Source organism: Bufo bufo, chromosome 5, assembly GCF_905171765.1.
Source record: "Bufo bufo chromosome 5, aBufBuf1.1, whole genome shotgun sequence".
In the NCBI taxonomy this organism is placed as follows: Eukaryota; Metazoa; Chordata; class Amphibia; order Anura; family Bufonidae; genus Bufo; species Bufo bufo.
This window is the reverse complement of record NC_053393.1, coordinates 437,074,973-437,095,356: the sequence shown is the minus strand read 5'-3', so window position 1 is coordinate 437,095,356 and position 20,384 is coordinate 437,074,973. Positions and strand designations below refer to the sequence as shown.

General features: G+C 42.5%; 1 protein-coding gene across 1 annotated transcript in view; it reads left to right on the top strand.

Annotated features, from left to right (window-relative positions):
* The window catches only part of CARMIL1 (capping protein regulator and myosin 1 linker 1), a 361,872-nt gene that overhangs the window by 319,222 nt on the left and 22,266 nt on the right, over positions 1 to 20,384 (top strand). Inside the window, exon 33 of the mRNA XM_040433531.1 lies at positions 10,987 to 11,449. Within this exon, the coding sequence (XP_040289465.1) occupies positions 10,987 to 11,449 (463 nt within the window). The remainder of the gene's footprint in view (positions 1 to 10,986; positions 11,450 to 20,384) is intronic.

Below are 20,384 nucleotides of genomic sequence, written 5' to 3'. Positions count from 1 at the left end.
GGCAAAATTAAAAGAACAAGTTCGTCACCAGCCTGCCAGCAACGATCATTGGCTGGCAGGCTGGCGATTTTCAAAAAATCCAATCACAAGTCATATAACAGATCATATTAGTAAATATGATCTGTTATATGGCTTGTCTGCTCCTCTGCTGGTCCTTTTCGTCAGTTGGATCCAGCAGAGGAGCAGACTGAACTGTGAGTACACCAAACACTACACCTTAGCCCCAGATCACCCCCCTGCACCCCAATTAACCCTTTGATCACCCCTTTGATCGCCCCTGTCAATCACTAGTGAAAGGAAAAAAAGTGATCAGTATAAACTGTCACTTTTTTTTTTTCACTAGTATTGGCTGTTAGGTTTTAGGGATAGTTTAGGCCCCTTGGTTAGGTAGTTTAGCGTGAGTTAGCGCCCAGCCCACTGCACCGCAGTCACTTATTCGCTGTTTAGCGTATCGCTAATCAGCATTTGTACTTTTATAGTATCTGTAAGTGATCAAAACTGATCACGGTCAGATCTATAATAGTATTAGTGTCACCTTAGCTCGCCCTCCACCCAAAACGCAGTGTTTGCCCGATCAGGCCTGATCGGTCGCCCACACGTGCGTTCACCCACGCCCGCCCCACCGCAGTGACAAAAAATATATTTTTTTTTGATCACTGCACATTCCATTTACACGCACTGCGGCGATAAAAAAATCAGTTTTGATATTTTTTATCAACCGCAGCGGCCTCCGGTACTTCGCTAGCCTCCCCTTTGTAAGACAGGCTTGCTTTTTTTCTTGGGTAGTCTCAGGGAATACCCCTAAATTTAGTAGTCCAAAATGTCAAACAGGGGGTATTCTTCTGAAGAGGCCTACAGGATTCTGACCCAGTCGGATGAGGAGTGGGAACCCTCATCTGACGAATCTAGCAGGTCAGAATATGAACCTGTAGAAAGCAGTGGCTCTCTGACCCAAAGTTCGGACGAGGAGGTTGAGGTCCCTGGCAGCACCAGGCATACCCGGCCCCGTGTCGCTAGACCACAGGTTATGCAGGATCCGATTCAAGAGCAGCAGAGTGGGGCTGTCGCTGCCGGATCACGTGGTGAGGCATACACCAGCAGCGCAGCCCTCCCTGGACCTAGTACCAGCACTGCCGTACAACATGGTGACGTGGCGAGCACCAGAAGGGCAGTTGAAGCTGGTACGGTGGCACGTGCAGTAGTTACCCCGTCGCAGCCACCGCACAGACAGGCCCGTAGAGCCCCTAGAATCCCTGAGGTGCTGGCAAACCCTGATTGGCAGTCACCAACTTCAGCCGCACCATTAGTTCCCCCTTTCACCGCCCAGTCTGGAGTTCGGGTTGAGACGGCTCAAATCGGTTCGGCCCTGGGATTTTTTGAGCTGTTCTTGACTGCGGAGCTCTTGGACTTAGTCGTGGCAGAGACAAACCGGTTTGCCACACAATTTATATCCGCCAACCCGGGAAGCTTTTATGCCCAGCCTCTCTGGTGGAAACCAGTCCAAGTTTCCGAACTTAAAATTTTTTTGGGCCTTCTCCTCAACATGGGCCTGACAAAAAAGCATGAATTGCGGTCATATTGGTCCACGAACCCGATTCATCACATGCCCATGTTCTCTGCTGCTATGTCCAGGGCACGATTTGAGGCCATCCTCCGTTTCCTGCATTTTAGCGACAACACCACCTCCCGTCCCAGAGGCCACCCAGCTTTTGACCGGCTCCACAAAATTTGGCCCCTTATAGACCATTTCAACCAGAAATTTGCAGATTTGTATACCCCCGAGCAAAGTCCCTAATACATTTTACCGGGCGCCTTGGCTTCAAACAATACATCCCAAGCAAGCGTGCCCGGTATGGGGTCAAATTGTATAAGCTCTGTGAAAGGGCCACAGGCTATACCCACAAATTTCGGATCTATGAGGGAAAAGATCAGACCCTGGAGCCGGTCGGTTGCCCTGACTACCTGGGGAGCAGTGGGAAGACAGTCTGGGACTTGGTGTCACCCTTATTCGGCAAGGGGTACCATCTTTATGTGGACAATTTTTACACAAGTGTGGCCCTCTTTAGGCATTTGTTTCTAGACTAGTCGTGTGGGCTTCCCCCAACGGCTTGTAACCACCCGTCTTGCAAGGGGGGAGAGGGCTGCCTTGTGTAACGAAGAACTGCTCGCGGTGAAATGGAGAGACAAGCGTGACGTTTACATGCTCTCCTCCATTCACGCAGACACGACAATCCAAATTGAGCGAGCAACCCGTGTCATTGAAAAGCCCCTCTGTGTCCACGACTATAATGCGCTCATGGGAGGGGTGGACTTCAATGACCAGATGTTGTCTCCGTATTTAGTTTCCCGCAGAACCAGACGCTGGTATAAGAAGGTGTCTGTATATTTAATTCAATTGGCGCTGTAAATAGTTTTGTTCTCTACAGTAAGGCTGGGAGAACAGGATCCTTCCTCAAATTCCAGGAAGAGATCATCGAGAACCTCCTTTATCCAGGAGGTTCCGTGGCCCCATCCACCAGTGTAGTTAGCCGTCTACACGAGCGACATTTCCCCAATGTCGTTCCTGGTACCTCAACCCAACCGTCACCCCGAAAAAGATGTCGTGTCTGTAGCAGGAGTGGAATAAGGCGTGACACCCGCTATTTCTGTCCTGACTGTCCTGACCACCCTGCCCTATGCTTTGGTGAGTGTTTCCGGAAGTACCACACACAGGTACACCTAGCATAGGGATTTCATCTCACAGGACAGGCACACAGGGCTATTAGGGCCCTTTTACTCACAGCTGCTGCAAACCTCTCCTTTCACCTGGGATAAAGTGCAAAACGTACTTTGCCACATCTTTGGGCGATTTGCGCTTTGCACATTGTCCCATGTGGAAGGAGAGGTTTGTTCTATAAAGGTAAAAAAAAATAAACAAAAAAAAAATTACCGGTAAGTAAAAAAGTTAAAAAAAGTTAATATGTTCTGTTCTAAAGTTAATAAAGTTATTGCGTTGCAGCCTGGTTTTTTCTTTTTTGTTTTGTTTTTTTTACCTTCCAGGTGGACCAACCGATCGACTAGCTGCAGCACTGATGTGCATTCGGACAGAAGCATTGCGCTGCTGTCAGATTACACGCAAGTCGGTGTATGCGGCGCTGCAAGACGAGATTTCTCCTCTGCAGTAAAAGATACGTTTGCCGAGGCATATGAGCTGAGGAGGTGGCGGTGTTCATATACTTTGGCAAACACTTTGTATATATAAAAAAAAAAATCCCGGCAATGATTTATTCATCCACATCGATTGATGTGAATGGAGAAATCTGGTTTGCCAGGGCATACGAGCTAAGTGGGTATGGATGTTGGGCGGAGCTCCTATGTCCTGGCAGACGCCTTTCCCCTCCTTTTTCTTTTTTTGGCAGAGATTTTTTCATCCACATTGATCGATGCGAATGAAGAAATCTGTGCCGTTCATTTTTTTCTTTCAGCCCAGAGGCTGAACGGAAAAAAAAAATCTCATTACCTGTATGCTCAATATAAGGAGAATAGCAGAAACTCCTAATGCTGGGCATACATGTAATGATTGCGGAGACCCTCAAATGCCAGGGCAGTACAAACACCCCACAAATAACACCATTTTGGAAAGAAGACACCCCAAGGTATTCGCTGAGGGGCATATTGAGTCCATGAAAGATTGAAATTTTTGTCCCAAGTTAGCGGAAAGGGAGACTTTGTGAGAACAAAATCAAAAAAATCAATTTCCGCTAACTTGTGCCAAAAATTTTTTTTTTCTATGAACTCGCCATGCCCCTTATTGAATACCTTGGGGTGTCTTCTTTCCAAAATGTGGTCACATGTGGGGTATTTATACTGCCCTGGCATTTTAGGGGCCCCAAAGCGTGAGAAGAAGTCTGGTATCCAAATGTCTAAAAATGCCCTCCTAAAAGGAATTTGGGCACCTTTGCCCACCTAGGCTGCAAAAAAGTGTCACACATGTGGTATCTCCGTATTCAGGAGAAGTTGGGGAATGTGTTTTGGGGTGTATTTTTACATATACCCATGCTGGGTGAGATAAATATCTTGGTCAAATGCCAACTTTGTAAAAAAAAAAATGGGAAAAGTTGTCTTTTGCCAAGATATTTCTCTCACCCAGCATGGGTATATGTAAAAAGACACCCCAAAACACATTCCTCAACTTCTCCTGAATGCAGAGATACCAGATGTGTGACACTTTTTTGCAGCCTAGGTGGGCAAAGGGGCCCATATTCCAAAGAGCACCTTTCGGATTTCACTGGTCATTTTTTACAGAATTTGATTTCAAACTCCTTACCACACATTTGGGCCCCTAGAATGCCAGAACAGTATAACTACCCCACAAGTGACCCCATTTTGGAAAGAAGAGACCCCAAGGTATTTCGTGATGGGCATAGTGAGTTCATAGAACTTTTTATTTTTTGTCACAAGTTAGTGGAATATGAGACTTTGTAAGAAAAAAAAAAAAAAATCATCATTTTCCGCTAACTTGTGACAAAAAATAAAAAGTTCTATGAACTCACTATGCCCATCAGCGAATACCTTAGGGTGTGTACTTTCCGAAATGGGGTCATTTGTAGGGTGTTTGTACTGTCTGGGCATTGTAGAACCTCAGGAAACATGACAGGTGCTCAGAAAGTCAGAGCTGCTTCAAAAAGCGGAAATTCACATTTTTGTACCATAGTTTGTAAACGCTATAACTTTTACCCAAACCATTTTTTTTTTACCCAAACATTTTTTTTTTATCAAAGACATGTAGAACTATAAATTTAGAGCAAAATTTATATATGGATCTCGTTTTTTTTTGCAAAATTTTACAACTGAAAGTGAAAAATGTCATTTTTTTGCCAAAAAATCGTTAAATTTCGATTAATAACAAAAAAAGTAAAAATGTCAGCAGCAATGAAATACCACCAAAATGAAAGCTCTATTAGTGAGAAGAAAAGGAGGTAAAATTAATTTGGGTGGTAAGTTGCATGACCGAGCAATAAACGGTGAAAGTAGTGTAGGTCAGAAGTGTAAAAAGTGGCCTGGTCTTTCAGGGTGTTTAAGCACTGGGGGCTGAGGTGGTTAAAATACGTAACTTCTCTTGTGGGAGCAGCAAGAAAGAGGCAGAACCTACATCAACAACACCTTTTATACACTAGGGAGATCTATGATTGGCTACCTGGACTACCTCATTTACATATTTAATACCTGTCTTGAAAAAATTATTTTCACCTGTTGTAATAGTTATTCTTGCTGCTAATGGGAGTAGTAAAGAAAGTTAATGCACAATAGGAGCCTCCTGTTGCAATAAAATTATATTTATTATGCAAAAGTAAATAAAAAAACAATATAAATATGGTAATGCTGTAATCGTACTTACCCACAGAATAAAGTTAGCGTATCATTTTTACCTCAAGGAGACCCCTGTAAAAACAAAACCCAAAATATGCATCAATGCTGTTTTTTCTCATTTCCCTTCCCCCTAAAATAATTAGTTTTTCAGTACATTATATGTATTAATAAATACAACTTGTCCCACAAAAAAGCAATCTGTCATATGGCTACATCGATGGAAAAGTGAGGTTCCTTTCACATCTGTGTTTTTGCTGTCCAGGTTTGATATCCGGCATAGGATCTCAAAAACACAGCAAAACGCATCCGTTTGAATCATACAACTGGCTGCATCCATTCAGAATGGATCCGGTTGTATTAAATCGAAAATGAACATGCCGGATCAAACCATTTGAAGTCAATGGGCGCCGGATCAATTTTTTTGTTGTGTCCGAAAAAATGGATCCAGCACAATTGACTTACATGGTTCTTGGTGCCGGATCTAACTTGTTCAGTTTCCCATGCCACATACAAAAACACTGCTGCAGCAGTTTTGTGTCCGGCATGGGAACGCAACAGACCAGAACGGAATGCATTCTGGTTCACTCCGTTCCGGTTTGTTCAGTTTTGTCCCTATTGACAATGAATGGGGACAAAACTGAAGTGTTTTCCTCCGATTTTGAGATCCTCTGCGGGATCTCAAAACCGGAAAGGAAAACACTGATATGAAAGTAGCCTAAAAATATTATTGCACGGATGGAGACTGAAAATACTAAAATACTGTAATTGCCAGGTCATAAAGGCTAAACTAGCTGTGGTGATAGGAGGTTAAAATTCTTCTTTTAAGGGATTGCCAGTTGCAACCATACATTAGAGTGTCCATTCTGTGACTACTGAACAATCCTTGCCCAAAAAAAGGAGATCTTTTCACTTGGAAACCAAGTCTTATCAGTAAGTTAAGCATAGAAACTTCAGAAATATTCAATATTTCTTCATGAATCACTAGTATTAGTACAGTTCAGAACTGCCCAAAGGGGCACAGGTCCCCCGGTGGGCTCTTGAGCAAGGTGGTCCCCTAGTCTCCCACCCTTTGCACAAGTGGCACATGACACAGAACACTGGCTGCACTACATATATATGGGCAGCATACAGCTTCTCAACCAGCCTATATAATATAATAAACTAGCGAGATTCAGGGACACAGATCACATAGGGCTTTTATATAGGCCCACTGGACATGGTTTCTCAGTGTACATGCGTCAGTCACTCCGAGATAATGCAGAACAACTTATATATTTTTTTGTTTAATCAAGTGGAAAAATGTTTAATTAAATACAAATTGTAATTCAAAAAAAGAGTTGCATTCGGCCTCACCCACTTTCTCCAACTTTTATGCTGGAAAAAATGGAACAGGTGGTTCAAATAAATGGCACTGTTTCTAAACTCCATATTTCTCAATGTATTTACACCAGAAAACTGGCGAAAATACATTGACAGATCTCCTAGCTTCTCTTCTATTGCAAAGCTGGCTGGCTGCCTGCACCCACCACTAGGGGGAGCTCAGGGAATCGAATTTAAAGGGAGTCTGTCACCTCCATATGGCCATATACAGTGCTTCCATTGCCCTATAGCACACCTATACATGAATGTTATGGTACCTTTGTCTTTGTCTTTACACTTGCAGAAGCTGGAAAAACGAACTTTGATTGATGTGCAAATGAGCACTCGCAAGTGCCCAGAAGCGAGGTTCACAGTGTTGGTGCCCAGGCTGCCCTGCCTTTTTTCATTGTTCCTTCGCCCCAGACTCTGCTTATTCCCTTGCGTCATCCTAAGGTCCGGCCGAGATCTCGCGACTGTGCACTTGCTCGCCAGGCCGGAACATGCACAGTAGTTAAAGCGATGCCGTGCCAACAATGGGCATCGCAGTGCGCATGCTCCGACCCGGCAAGGCAGTGCACAGTCGCGGGATCTCGGTTGGACCTTAGGATGACGCAACGGAATAGGAAGGCGGGCATAAGCAGAGGCTGGGGCGGGGGAACAATGAAAAAAGGCAGGGCAGCCTGGGCACCAACACAGTGAACGCCGCCAATGGGCACTTGCGAGTGTTCATTTGCATATCAATCAAAGTTCGTTTTTCCAGCTTCTGCAAGTGTAAAGACAAAGGTACCATAACATTCATGTATAGATGTGCTATAGGGCAATGGAAGCACTGTATATGGCCATATGGAGGTGACAGACTCCCTTTTAATACAACTACCATGGAAGCTGTAATAAACTCTTTGCATTGACCTCCCCCTATTGGCGGTTGTATGAAAATGCAGTGTTTTCACACAGGGAAGAGAAGAGCAAGTACAATGCAGACCACCCACCCCCACTTCCGGGCCCCATAACAATCATGTGGTCTGCCTATATTGCAGATACACCAATGGGTAGATTTTCTTAACAAACTACTTAGCTTATTATTATAAATGTATCAGGTGGCTGAGATGACTTTTTGGTAAGGAGACAGGCCAGCTAGCATCCTCTTTTCCCAGGGACCTACCTTCTCAAAGTGTCTGCAAGGATCCCATAATCAATCATCTTGTAGCATCTCGCTGCTGCTACCGCTGTGTGAGCAGGTAATATTTGCATGTATCTGTACATGTCAATTATTTATTTTTTTCTTTTGCAGGACCACGGCAGAACAGACATATGGATGCGGACAGCACATGGTGTGCTTTCTGCATCTCTGTGGCACACATTGAAATGAATGGGTCCACATTTGATCCTCTAAAAATGCGGATCGAATGTGGACAAAAACCACGGTCGTGTGCATGAGCTCTAAATAAGGGCTTTAAAAAAAATATTTAGTTTGAGATGGGAAAAGTTTGATTAGCATGGACAAAGACCTGACCACAACCTATGAACTACCTTTTGATATGAATTAGAATTCCCATTATGAGGCTTTACCCTGCATCTGTTCAGTGAACTCGCTATTGCTCTCAAATTATACATTTGTTATATGTAAGGTAGTGGACTGCCTTCCCAGAAAGCGAAGATTGTTACTAGGGATGAGTGACGCGAGCTTCGGATCCTAGATGTGAAGTCGCTTCGCTCAAAACTTCGGTTTACTGCTGTATGGAGATCCGTCTCCGTACAGCATTAAAATGTATGGCTTCCGACGAGGGAAAGTCAATTATTCCCGAAGTCTCGCAAGACTTTGGTGAATAAAGACTGGTACCTCAGAACCGATTGACGTTTTAAAATGGTTTTCCAGTTTAACAATCAAATACCGAAGTTAATCCCTGAAGTCTCACAAGACATCGGGAATAATTGAATTTGCTTCGTCGGAGGCCGTATATTTTAATGCTGTACTGAGACGGATCTCCATACAGCATTAAAGCGAAGTTTTGAGCAAAGTGACTTTGGATCTAGGATCCGAAGCTCGCTTCGCTCATCCCTAATTGTTAGAGTAAAATATAGCTTCTTCCCAATATGGATGTTCAGGTATCCACAATCGTTTAACTGCAGTGTAATTTTGGTACAAGACTCCCAGTGGTTTATGCAAGCCCGTGACAAAAAGTAGCAATGTTATTAATGGCACAAGATCAGAGTTATATTTTCTAACCTCCAATGCAGTCCTAAAACGTAGACCTTGGTTACTATGGACAACAAAGGCTTTTTCTCTATTTTGACTTGAGGCCCATGGTGGGTCTTACCATCTTTCACATTACATAGATAACCAAGACCATGAATTAAATTTCAGAACTTAGCCTTGTTTTTTTTTTACTTCAGAGACATTTTACATCTAAGCAATGTAAACCACTAATTTCACTTTTTCATTTCAATCATTGATTTGCACTAATGGCATTTAAAGGGAACCTGTCATCAACTTTATGCTGCTCATACTAATGGCAGTATAAAGTAGAGACAGGTGAGTTGATTTAAGCAGTCTTTCATTTAAAAGTTAAAAGTAGGTGGTTGCCGAGAACCGACATCACAATCATTGCAGACTGGGCCTGGAAAAGAGTCCGGCCACCTGAGAAGAGTCCTGGTTATTCATGAATTCCTGCTCTCCCGCCCACCTGCTGATGACTGACAGTCTTCTACCTAGTTTTCTCCCTTTCTCTCTAGGAGAGAACTGCCAATCATCAGCAGATGGGTGAGAGAGCAGGAGATCATGAATAACCAGGACTCTTCTCAGGTAGATCTGACTCTTTTCAAGACCTGGGCTGTAATGATTATGATGCTGGTTCTCAGCAACCACTTACTTTTAGCTCATGAGTGACACACTGCTGAGATCAGCATTTCTGTCACTATTTTATGCTGCCCTCAGCGAGTTCAGCATAAAGTTGATGACGGGTTCCCTTTAAGCCTTCTTATGTCTGTGGAAATTGCTCCTGCATGGTCGCTCATTTAGTCTCGCTCAGGCCGAGTAAACCCTATCTTGCTTTTTCTCAGAAACATTCGTAATTTAGCAAAGCAAAATGACAGCTTTTGAAATTAAAAGGGCAAAACACTTAATTGATACTTCAATAGAGGGCTTAGAGCCTACTGTGAAATCCCTTTGCAAATGCTTCTCTTCACACTGCTTCAGCAGCTAGCAAGTGCATATTGAATACAATGGAAAATGCAGCGCACCAAGTTTGTTGCCTAGTGACATGCCAAATGATTGGAAAATCCAGCAGTGTGGTAAATGTGTCATAATTACAAAAACGGTTTAGTATATATTTGCACTTTAATATTTTAATGTTTTGTTTATTTTTTTACTTTTCACCAAAATATTATGTTTTTTTTCAGTAGCAGGTTCCAAAATGTTAAAAATCTTCATCACTTTGTTCATTCAGTACAAAGACGGTCAATTTTCCTTGGAATGGCTGACTATTTACATGGTGAAAATGTTCTGAAATTGTCGTATAAACGGTGACTGAGATAAATTTGTCAGGCACTATCCAAATGGCATTTCAGCTTGAAAAAAACATGCATTTGGATATAAAATATTGACAAGATTTATCTGCCGGTTGGCAAGCTGATCAGTGTTAATCCCACTGTAATATAGTTATGACATTTGCTTTCACCTCCACATTTTGTTGTTCAAATGGATCTAAAATGAAAAATAAAGTAACTGTCCAAATACAGTAGCCTTGAATAAAATATAATTGATTTTGTATTAACAGCTGCCAAACATATGTATCTCCATGATAACAGACAGCATCCTGCAGTCGCACTCCTTTCCATCTGTTTTCAACTTGTTGCGAATCTAACACATGTATATTAGCTAGAAGTTTGGAACAGAAGAAAGGAAGTGTGACTGTAGAACCAGACTACATAGACTTTGTTGTCTGTTACCGTGGAGACACACAGATCTGCATAGAAACTATAAACACAAAACGGAAGGAAATTTTCAATGAACACTATTTGCCAATATCCTTAGTATGTGGTGTGTCTGACAGGGCCTCATGTGATTATGTGTATTATTCTAATTTTAGGACCTATTCTTAATGGCAGAAATGTTCAGGCCATTGTTTCGGTAGCATAGCTGGCTCAGCAGCAGTATTCTCAGTGGTGCACTTACATGCTCTTCTTTTTTTTTCCTATGTTCAAGTCTGAGATTGTAAGATAGCTTTTTAGGTGTTTTTTTTAAGTGTGGCAGTTAATTTTACTGATTTTATTTTACAGAAAACATTCACTAAAAGGAGGAGAATCCCAAGATATTAATGAGGGCGAAGAGAAAAAGAAACGGGAATCCAGAAAAAGCGGCTTTCTCAATCTGATAAAGTCGAGGTCCAAGTCAGAACGTCCTCAGACTGTTATAGTGACTGAAGAGCCACCATCCCCTAAGCCATCAGTTAAAAGTCCTGCTCCTGACACTAGTAAGAAGGATAAAGTGACTGATGGTAATGGAGCTGCGAGTTCCAGTGCCAGTGCAGGGAGCAGTGGACCCAGCAGTAGTGCAGAGAGGTCAGAGGAGGTAAAAACACCAGACTCTTTAGAGAATTTGCAGCTTGATGATAGTGGCAAGACTGAGCGGACGGACAGCAAAAGCAGTCCACAGAGTGGAAGGCGATACGGTGTCCAAGTGATGGGGAGTGGATTGTTAGCCGAGATGAAAGCAAAGCAAGAAAAAAGAGCAGCAAGTAAGGTAAGTTGCTTAGATGTTAAAAAATTTCCTCATTGACCATGTGATATGAGGTCTGCAAAGATTTATTTTTCCCACCAAACATAAAAATACAGACTTGATGGACCATTTTATCAAGTAGACTTTATTGAAGCATATGAAAATGATATATGGAGGTACCGCATTCAAGATCTCCTCTTATGCACAGAAATTGTCTTGCTCTCATGGACCTGGCCCACCTATTCTGGCCATTATGAAATGACTTTCCCTGCAGTAACAGCTGATTGCTGGGAGTGAAAGACTCCAGACCGGCAGACATCAGCTGATTACAATGGATTCATTCCAGTCAAAAAGAGATCATCTACATGAGACAACCCCTTTAAATGAATAGATAACAGTTTGTACTGTACATTAAGAGTAAAACACACAGGTTATGCTAGTGTATATTCAATTATTACACCAGTATAATTTTTGCCATATGCATTCCTCCACAGAGCACCATTCAGAGGCACTGCTGTGTTAGGCCTTATTCACAAGGTCAGTGTTTGGTTGGTGATTTCCATCACTGATTGTGAGGCAAAACCAGGAGTGGAACCGACACAGTATAAGATCTAAAGGGAATATTTCCACTTCTTCTGTGTTTTTGTCCCACACCTGAGTACATCACTGATGGAAATCACTGACCTTGTGAATAAGGCTTTATTTATGCAGGCAGCACACATCACTGACTGTGATTCAAATAAATTTCACATAGTACACAGTTTATTCAGGATATTTTGTCTGATATTTGTTCAGAGAATAAATTTTCAATGTAATTGTAAAGTTCATTTTTTCCAGAAAGGAACATAGCATATTCCAGTTGTTGGCAGGAGAGGGGATAACTATCAGATCGGTGGGAGTTCTACCGCTGGAAACCCAACGGTTCACAAGAATGGGAACCCCATACCTCCTGCAGCCCCCCTGAAAAAATAGAGCGGCCAGTCGGGCATGCGCGTGGCTGCTCTATTTAATTTCTATGGGAGTTCCGGAGATAGCCGAGTTAAAGGGTTTTTTCTGGTCTTTAGACATTGAAAACCTAATCACAGGATTGGTCTCAATGTCAGATTGGTGGGAAGGGTGGGGGTCTGACATTTAAATGCTTTCGGCATCCTCCAGAAGCAACACAGTGGACAGAGCTCAAAGTAGAAAGATCCGTCCTCTGTGTAGTGCCTTGCCTGTATATCACAGCTCAGATCCCTTTCAAGACCGGAAAACCCCTTTAAGTGCAAAAACCTTGTAAAATTATTACATATGCCAAGTAAAAGTGAGCCATAGCAGAAAACTGACAGGGCCTCAGCACTAATTATGTGCTGTGTTCCTTCACTGATTTTTCCTGCTCCCTGCTGTGAACTACACCACATCCATATTAACGTGAATGAAGCCATGTTTCAGTTCCCTGCACCTTTGCTGGCTGGGAGCACCACTGTGCAGGAGAACTGCTGAAGGGAACTCTTTTTGGGATTGGTTGGAGTACTGGTTTTCAGGCACCATTGGATCAGAATATTATGGTATATCCTAGTGATATACAGTACCATGATATTCTAAGATGGGAATACTCCTCTAAATAGAAAGGAAATATAATTTGTTCTAATACAGGCTGCTTAGGATATTTTCTTTTAAAATAACTTTATTCTATTCATTTGACCAGAGTAACCACACTTTGCATTTTAGACATATATCACATTTCTAGTGACAGGTAAAGTTGGTTCCTTGTGCATTTCATAAAATTGGAACAGACACGCAGGAGTCTTACATTGTTTTTTCTTTGGCCTTGAGAACCATTGCACAGTTTCTGACTTGTTATATCAATTACAATAAACAATGGGGGGCGCACCTCTATCTGGATTGATTGGAACAACTCCTTTATTATGAGTATAACAAATTTGTTTAATTTATTTAAAATGTCTGTCTAGACTCTCTAGAGCAACATAAAATAATAAATAAAATGTGCCTTGAATAAAAAACAAAAAACTAATTTCCTGTGTTTTCTAAAACTAGTCGCTGGGATCTCTGGCTTGTTGTTCCAGCCTATAGGTTTCAGCCAGTAGCTGGACAATACTGTTCACAGACCAAAACATTAATAATTTGACCCCAAAGTTATAGTTGGTGATTGCATCTTACAGTTCACTGGTGGTACATTTCATCACATATTTTTCCTTTCCATGCACTCTAATTTGACATATATGTTTTCAGTTGTTGCAACAATGTAATAATGTCTCGCTACTTCACTGTGTTAGTAGCAAAATCCCATTGTATGTCGGTACTAATGTCCCGCTTTAAATTTGCCTTTCAATGAGACTTCGGATTTGTTTATGCAATGTTCTACTTTATAGTGTTGCAATCTCACTGGATGGATTAAATCAGGTAGTGTATTGACAGGGTAGTGCACTTATCCCTATATGTCCTTTTTGTTCCACGTTCGTTCTCAGAGCACGACCCCTCATCACAGAGCACGACCACAGATGAAAAAACAGGCACAAAGGGGGGAACACTATCAAACTCGGAATCACAATTACAATTTGAGGCACTGGGAACCAACTCCGGTGGAGTATGGAAGGCTATACAATTCACCAATAAGCGAGAGACCGTTAACACAAACTCCGAGACCCCAGGGACAACATCCTCAAACACATCAGGACCAATATTTAAAACAACAGCCACAAAAAAGAAGATACGAAGGGGACAGGGAAAACGGAATCAACAGAAACAACAGATGGGGGAGAAACAGATAAGAGGAAGACTCCATTATTAATCTGTCAATGTACGTTGACTGAGCCCCCAAAAAAGCTGTTGAATAAGGGACTTAAATTTGCCCCTACAACCACACTAAACAAATTCAACGCCTATATAAGCATCGAAAAATTTGTAAGAAGACTATGCCTAAAGAAACATAAAAAAAAAAACATATGAGAAGGAAATCACTCTCCCAACAAAATATCAACACACGTTTTTAACCCCTTAAGGACACATGACGTACCGGTACGTCATGGGTTTAAAATGCGATTGCAGCGGGGGTTAATCGGAACAGGATGCCTGCTGAAATCATTCAGCGGGCATCCTGTCACAATGCCGTATCAGCGATCGCAGCAAACCGCAGGTCAATTCAGATCGTGATCGGATCGTGAACCCCGCCCACCTCCTCTTGAATATTCATTGGCGTCCAGTGGGTATACCAGAGTGTCAGCACATTGCTGACACTCTGGTATAAACAGCTGACATCTGTGCTGTGATGTCAGCCGTTTAACCCTTTCCATACTGCTGTCCGTAAGGGCCGCTGTATGGAAAAGGTTAACAGTCAGGGAGCTACCTCCCTCTCCCATCAGGGGGCTGCTGTGCCTTTGCAGCCCCCAGACAGGATGGTGTCACAGAGGGAGGGAGCCCCCCTCCTTCCCCTTCCCAGTCTGCTCAGTTGTGGCAGACGGGAAAGGTTCCCACGGCAACAGGACGCCTTCTCAGGCATCCTGCTGTCCATGGTGCTGAACAGATCTGTGCTAAAGGCATAGATCTGTTCAGACAAAGTATAAGTAAAATACAGTACAATACACTATATAGTGTACTGTACTGTATTATACAGACATCAGACCCACTGGATCTTCAAGAACCAAGTGGGTCTGGATCAATTATTTTTTTTAAAAAGTGAAAAAAGTAAAGATAAAAAAAAACATTTATCACTGAATAAAAATTAAAAAAATAAAATACACTACACATATTAGGTATCGCCGCGTCCGTAACGACCTGATCTATAAAACCGTCATGTTACTTTCCCCGCACGGTGAACGCCATAAAAATAAAAACTATGAGGAAATTGAAATTTTGCCCACCTTACTTCCCAAAAAAGGTAATGAAAGTGATCAAAAAGTCGCATGTACGCCAAAATAGTACCAATCAAACCATCATCTCATCCCGCAAAAATCATACACTACCCAAGATAATCACACAAAAACTGAAAAAACTATGGCTCTCAGACTATGGAGACACTAAAACATGCTTTTTTTTGTTTCAAAAATGAAATCATTGTGTAAAACTTACATAAAAAGTATACATATTAGGTATCGCCGCGTCCGTATCGACCGGCCCTATAAAAATATCACATGACCTAACCCCTCAGGTGAACATCGTAAAAAAATAAAAATATAAACTGTGTAAAAAAATAAAAATATAAACTGTGTAAAAAAAGCTATTTTTTGTCATCTTGGCTCTCAGACTATAGAGACACTAAAACATGATTTTTTTTGTTTCATAAATGAAATCCTTGTGTAAAACTTACATAAATAAATTTATTTTATACATATTAGGTATCGCCGCTTCCGTGACAACCTGCTCTATAAAAATACCACATGATCTAACCTGTCAGATGAATGTTGTAAATAAAAAAAAAAACGTGCCAAAAAAGCTATTTCTTGTTACCTTGCCTCACAAAAAGTGTAATATAGAGCAACCAAAAATCATATGTACCCTAAACTAGTACCAATAAAACTTCCACCCTATCCCGTAGTTTCTAAAATGGGGTAACTTTTTTGGAGTTTCTACTCTAGGGGTGCATCATGAAGTACAATATGTGGCGAAAAAACAATCTCAGAATGGCCTGGATAAGTCAAAGCGTTTTAACCACCTCCGGACCGCCTAACGCAGGATCGCGTTCCGGAGGTGGCAGCCCTGCGCACAGTCACGCATATATGCGTCATCTCGCGAGACGCGAGATTTCCTGTGAACGCGCGCACACAGGCGCGCGCGCTCACAGGAACGGAAGGTAAGAGAGTTGATCTCCAGCCTGCCAGCGGCGATCTTTCGCTGGCAGGCTGGAGATGTGTTTTTTTTAACCCCTAACAGGTATATTAGACGCTGTTTTGATAACAGCGTCTAATATACCTGCTACCTGGTCCTCTGGTGGTCCCCTTTGTTTGGATCGACCACCAGAGGACACAGGTAGCTCAGTAAAGTAGCACCAAGCACCACTACACTACACTACACTACACCCCCCCCCCGTCACTTATTAACCCCTTATTAGCCCCTGATCACCCCATATAGACTCCCTGATCACCCCCCTGTCATTGATTACCCCCCTGTCATTGATCAACCCCCTGTAAAGCTCCATTCAGACGTCCGCATGATTTTTACGGATCCACTGATAGATGGATCGGATCCGCAAAACGCATCCGGACGTCTGAATGAAGCCTTACAGGGGCATGATCAATGACTGTGGTTATCACCCCATATAGACTCCCTGATCACCCCCTTGTCATTGATTACCCCCCTGTAAAGCTCCATTCAGATGTCCGCATGATTTTTACGGATGCACTGATAGATGGATCGGATCCGCAAAACGCATCCGGACGTCTGAATGAAACCTTACAGGGGCATGATCAATGACTGTGGTTATCACCCCATATAGACTCCCTGATCACCCCCCTGTCATTGATTACTCCCCTGTCATTGATTACCCCCCTGTAAAGCTCCATTCAGACGTCCGCATGATTTTTACGGATCCACTAATAGATGGATCGGATCCGCAAAACGCATCCGGACGTCTGAATGAAGCCTTACAGGGGCATGATCAATGACTGTGGTTATCACCCCATATAGACTCCCTGATCACCCCCCTGTAAAGCTCCATTCAGATGTCCGCATGTTTTTTACGGATGCACTGATAGATGGATCGGATCCGCAAAACGCATCCGGACGTCTGAATAAAGCCTTACAGGGGCATGATCAATGACTGTGGTTATCACCCCATATAGACTCCCTGATCACCCCCCTGTCATTGATTACCCCCCTGTAAAGCTCCATTCAGATGTCCGCATGATTTTTACGGATGCACTGATAGATGGATCGGATCCGCAAAACGCATCCGGACGTCTGAATGAAGCCTTACAGGGGCATGATCAATGACTGTGGTTATCACCCCATATAGACTCCCTGATCACCCCCCTGTCATTGATTACCCCCCTGTAAAGCTCCATTCAAATGTCCGCATGATTTTTACGGATCCACTGATAGATGGATCGGATCCGCAAAACGCATACGGACGTCTGAATGAAGCCTTACAGGGGCGTGATCAATGACTGTGGTTATCACCCCATATAGACTCCCTGATCACCCCCCTGTCATTGATTACACCCCTGTCATTGATCAACCCCCTGTAAAGCTCCATTCAGATGTCCGCATGATTTTTACGGATCCACTGATAGATGGATCGGATCTGCAAAACACATACAGGCGTCTCCCTGGAGCCTTCCAGGGGGGGTGATCAATGACTGTGGTGATCACCCCATATAGACTCCCTGATCACCCCCCTGTCATTGATCACCCCCCCTGTCATTGATCACCCCCCCTGTCATTGATCACCCCCCTGTCATTGATCACCCCCCCTGTCATTGATCACCCCCCTGTAAGGCTCCATTCAGACATTTTTTTGGCCCAAGTTAGCGGAATTATTTTTTTTTTTTTCTTACAAAGTCTCATATTCCACTAACTTGTGTCAAAAAATAAAATCTCACATGAACTCACCATACCCCTCACGGAATCCAAATGCGTAAAATTTTTTAGACATTTATATTCCAGACTTCTTCTCACGCTTTAGGGCCCCTAGAATGCCAGGGCAGTATAAATACCCCACATGTGACCCCATTTCGGAAAGAAGACACCCCCAGGTATTCCGTGAGGGGCATATTGAGTCCATGAAAGATTGAAATTTTTGTCCCAAGTTAGCGGAACGGGAGACTTTGTGAGAAAAAAATTAAAAATATCAATTTCCGCTAACTTGTGCCAAAAAAAAAAAAATTCTATGAACTCACCATGCCCCTCATTGAATACCTTGGGGTGTCTTCTTTCCAAAATGGGGTCACATGTGGGGTATTTATACTGCCCTGGCATTCTAGGGGCCCCAAAGCGTGAGAAGAAGTCTGGTATCCAAATGTCTAAAAATGCCCTCCTAAAAGGACTTTGGGCACCTTTGCGCATCTAGGCTGCAAAAAAGTGTCACACATCTGGTATCGCCGTACTCAGGAGAAGTTGGGGAATGTGTTTTGGGGTGTCATTTTACATATACCCATGCTGGGTGAGAGAAATATCTTGGTCAAATGCCAACGTTGTATAAAAAAATGGGAAAAGTTGTCTTTTGCCAAGATATTTCTCTCACCCAGCAAGGGTATATGTAAAATGACACCCCAAAACACATTCCCCAACTTCTCCTGAATACGGCGATACCACATGTGTGACACTTTTTTGCAGCCTAGGTGGGCAAAGGGGCCCATATTCCAAAGAGCACCTTTAGGATTTCACAGGTCATTTACCTACTTACCACACATTAGGGCCCCTGGAAAATGCCAGGGCAGTATAACTACCCCACAAGTGACCCCATTTTGGAAAGAAGACACCCCAAGGTATTCCGTGAGGGGCATGGCGAGTTCCTAGAATTTTTTATTTTTTGTCACAAGTTAGTGGAAAATGCTGATTTTTTTTTCCATACAAAGTCTCATATTCCACTAACTTGTGACAAAAAATAAAAACTTCCATGAACTCACTATGCCCATCAGCGAATACCTTGGGGTCTCTTCTTTCCAAAATGGGGTCACTTGTGGGGTAGTTATACTGCCCTGGCATTCTAGGGGCCCAAATGTGTGGTAAGGAGTTTGAAATCAAATTCTGTAAAAAATGACCTGTGAAATCCAAAAGGTGCTCTTTGGAATATGGGCCCCTTTGCCCACCTAGGCTGCAAAAAAGTGTCACACATCTGGTATCTCCGTACTCAGGAGAAGTTGGGGAATGTGTTTTGGGGTGTCATTTTACATATACCCATGCTGGGTGAGAGAAATATCTTGGCAAAAGACAACTTTTCCCATTTTTTTATACAAAGTTGGCATTTGACCAAGATATTTATCTCACCCAGCATGGGTATATGTAAAAAGACACCCCAAAACACATTCCTCAACTTCTCCTGAATACAGAGATACCAGATGTGTGACACTTTTTTGCAGCCTAGGTGGGCAAAGGGGCCCATATTCCAAAGAGCACCTTTCGGATTTCACAGGTCATTTTTTACAGAATTTGATTTCAAACTCCTTACCACACATTTGGGCCCCTAGAATGCCAGGGCAGTATAACTACCCCACAAGTGACCCCATTTTGGAAAGAAGAGCCCCCAAGGTATTTCGTGATGGGCATTGTGAGTTCATAGAAGTTTTTATTTTTTGTCACAAGTTAGTGGAATATGAGACTTTGTAAGAAAAAAAAAAAAATCATCATTTTCTGCTAACTTGTGACAAAAAATAAAAAGTTCTATGAACTCACTATGCCCATCAGCGAATACCTTAGGGTGTGTACTTTCCGAAATGGGGTCATTTGTGGGGTGTTTGTACTGTCTGGCCATTGTAGAACCTCAGGAAACATGACAGGTGCTCAGAAAGTCAGAGCTGCTTCAAAAAGCGGAAATTCACATTTTTGTACCATAGTTTGTAAACGCTATAACTTTTACCCAAAGCATTTTTTTTTTTTACCCAAACATTTTTTTTTTATCAAAGACATGTAGAACAATAAATTTAGAGCAAAATTTATATATGGATCTCGTTTTTTTTGCAAAATTTTACAACTGAAAGTGAAAAATGTCTTTTTTTTGAAAAAAAATCGTTAAATTTCAATTAATAACAAAAAAAGTAAAAATGTCAGCAGCAATGAAATACCACCAAATGAAAGCTCTATTAGTGAGAAGAAAAGGAGGTAAAATTCATTTGGGTGGTAAGTTGCATGACCGAGCAATAAACGGTGAAAGTAGTGTAGGTCAGAAGTGTAAAAAGTGGCCTGGTCTTTCAGGGTGTTTAAGCACTGGGGGCTGAGGTGGTTAAAGTTATCACCACATAAAGTGACACTGGTCAGATTTGCAAAAAAATGGCCTGGCCCAGAAGGTGAAAATGAGCCCGGTCCT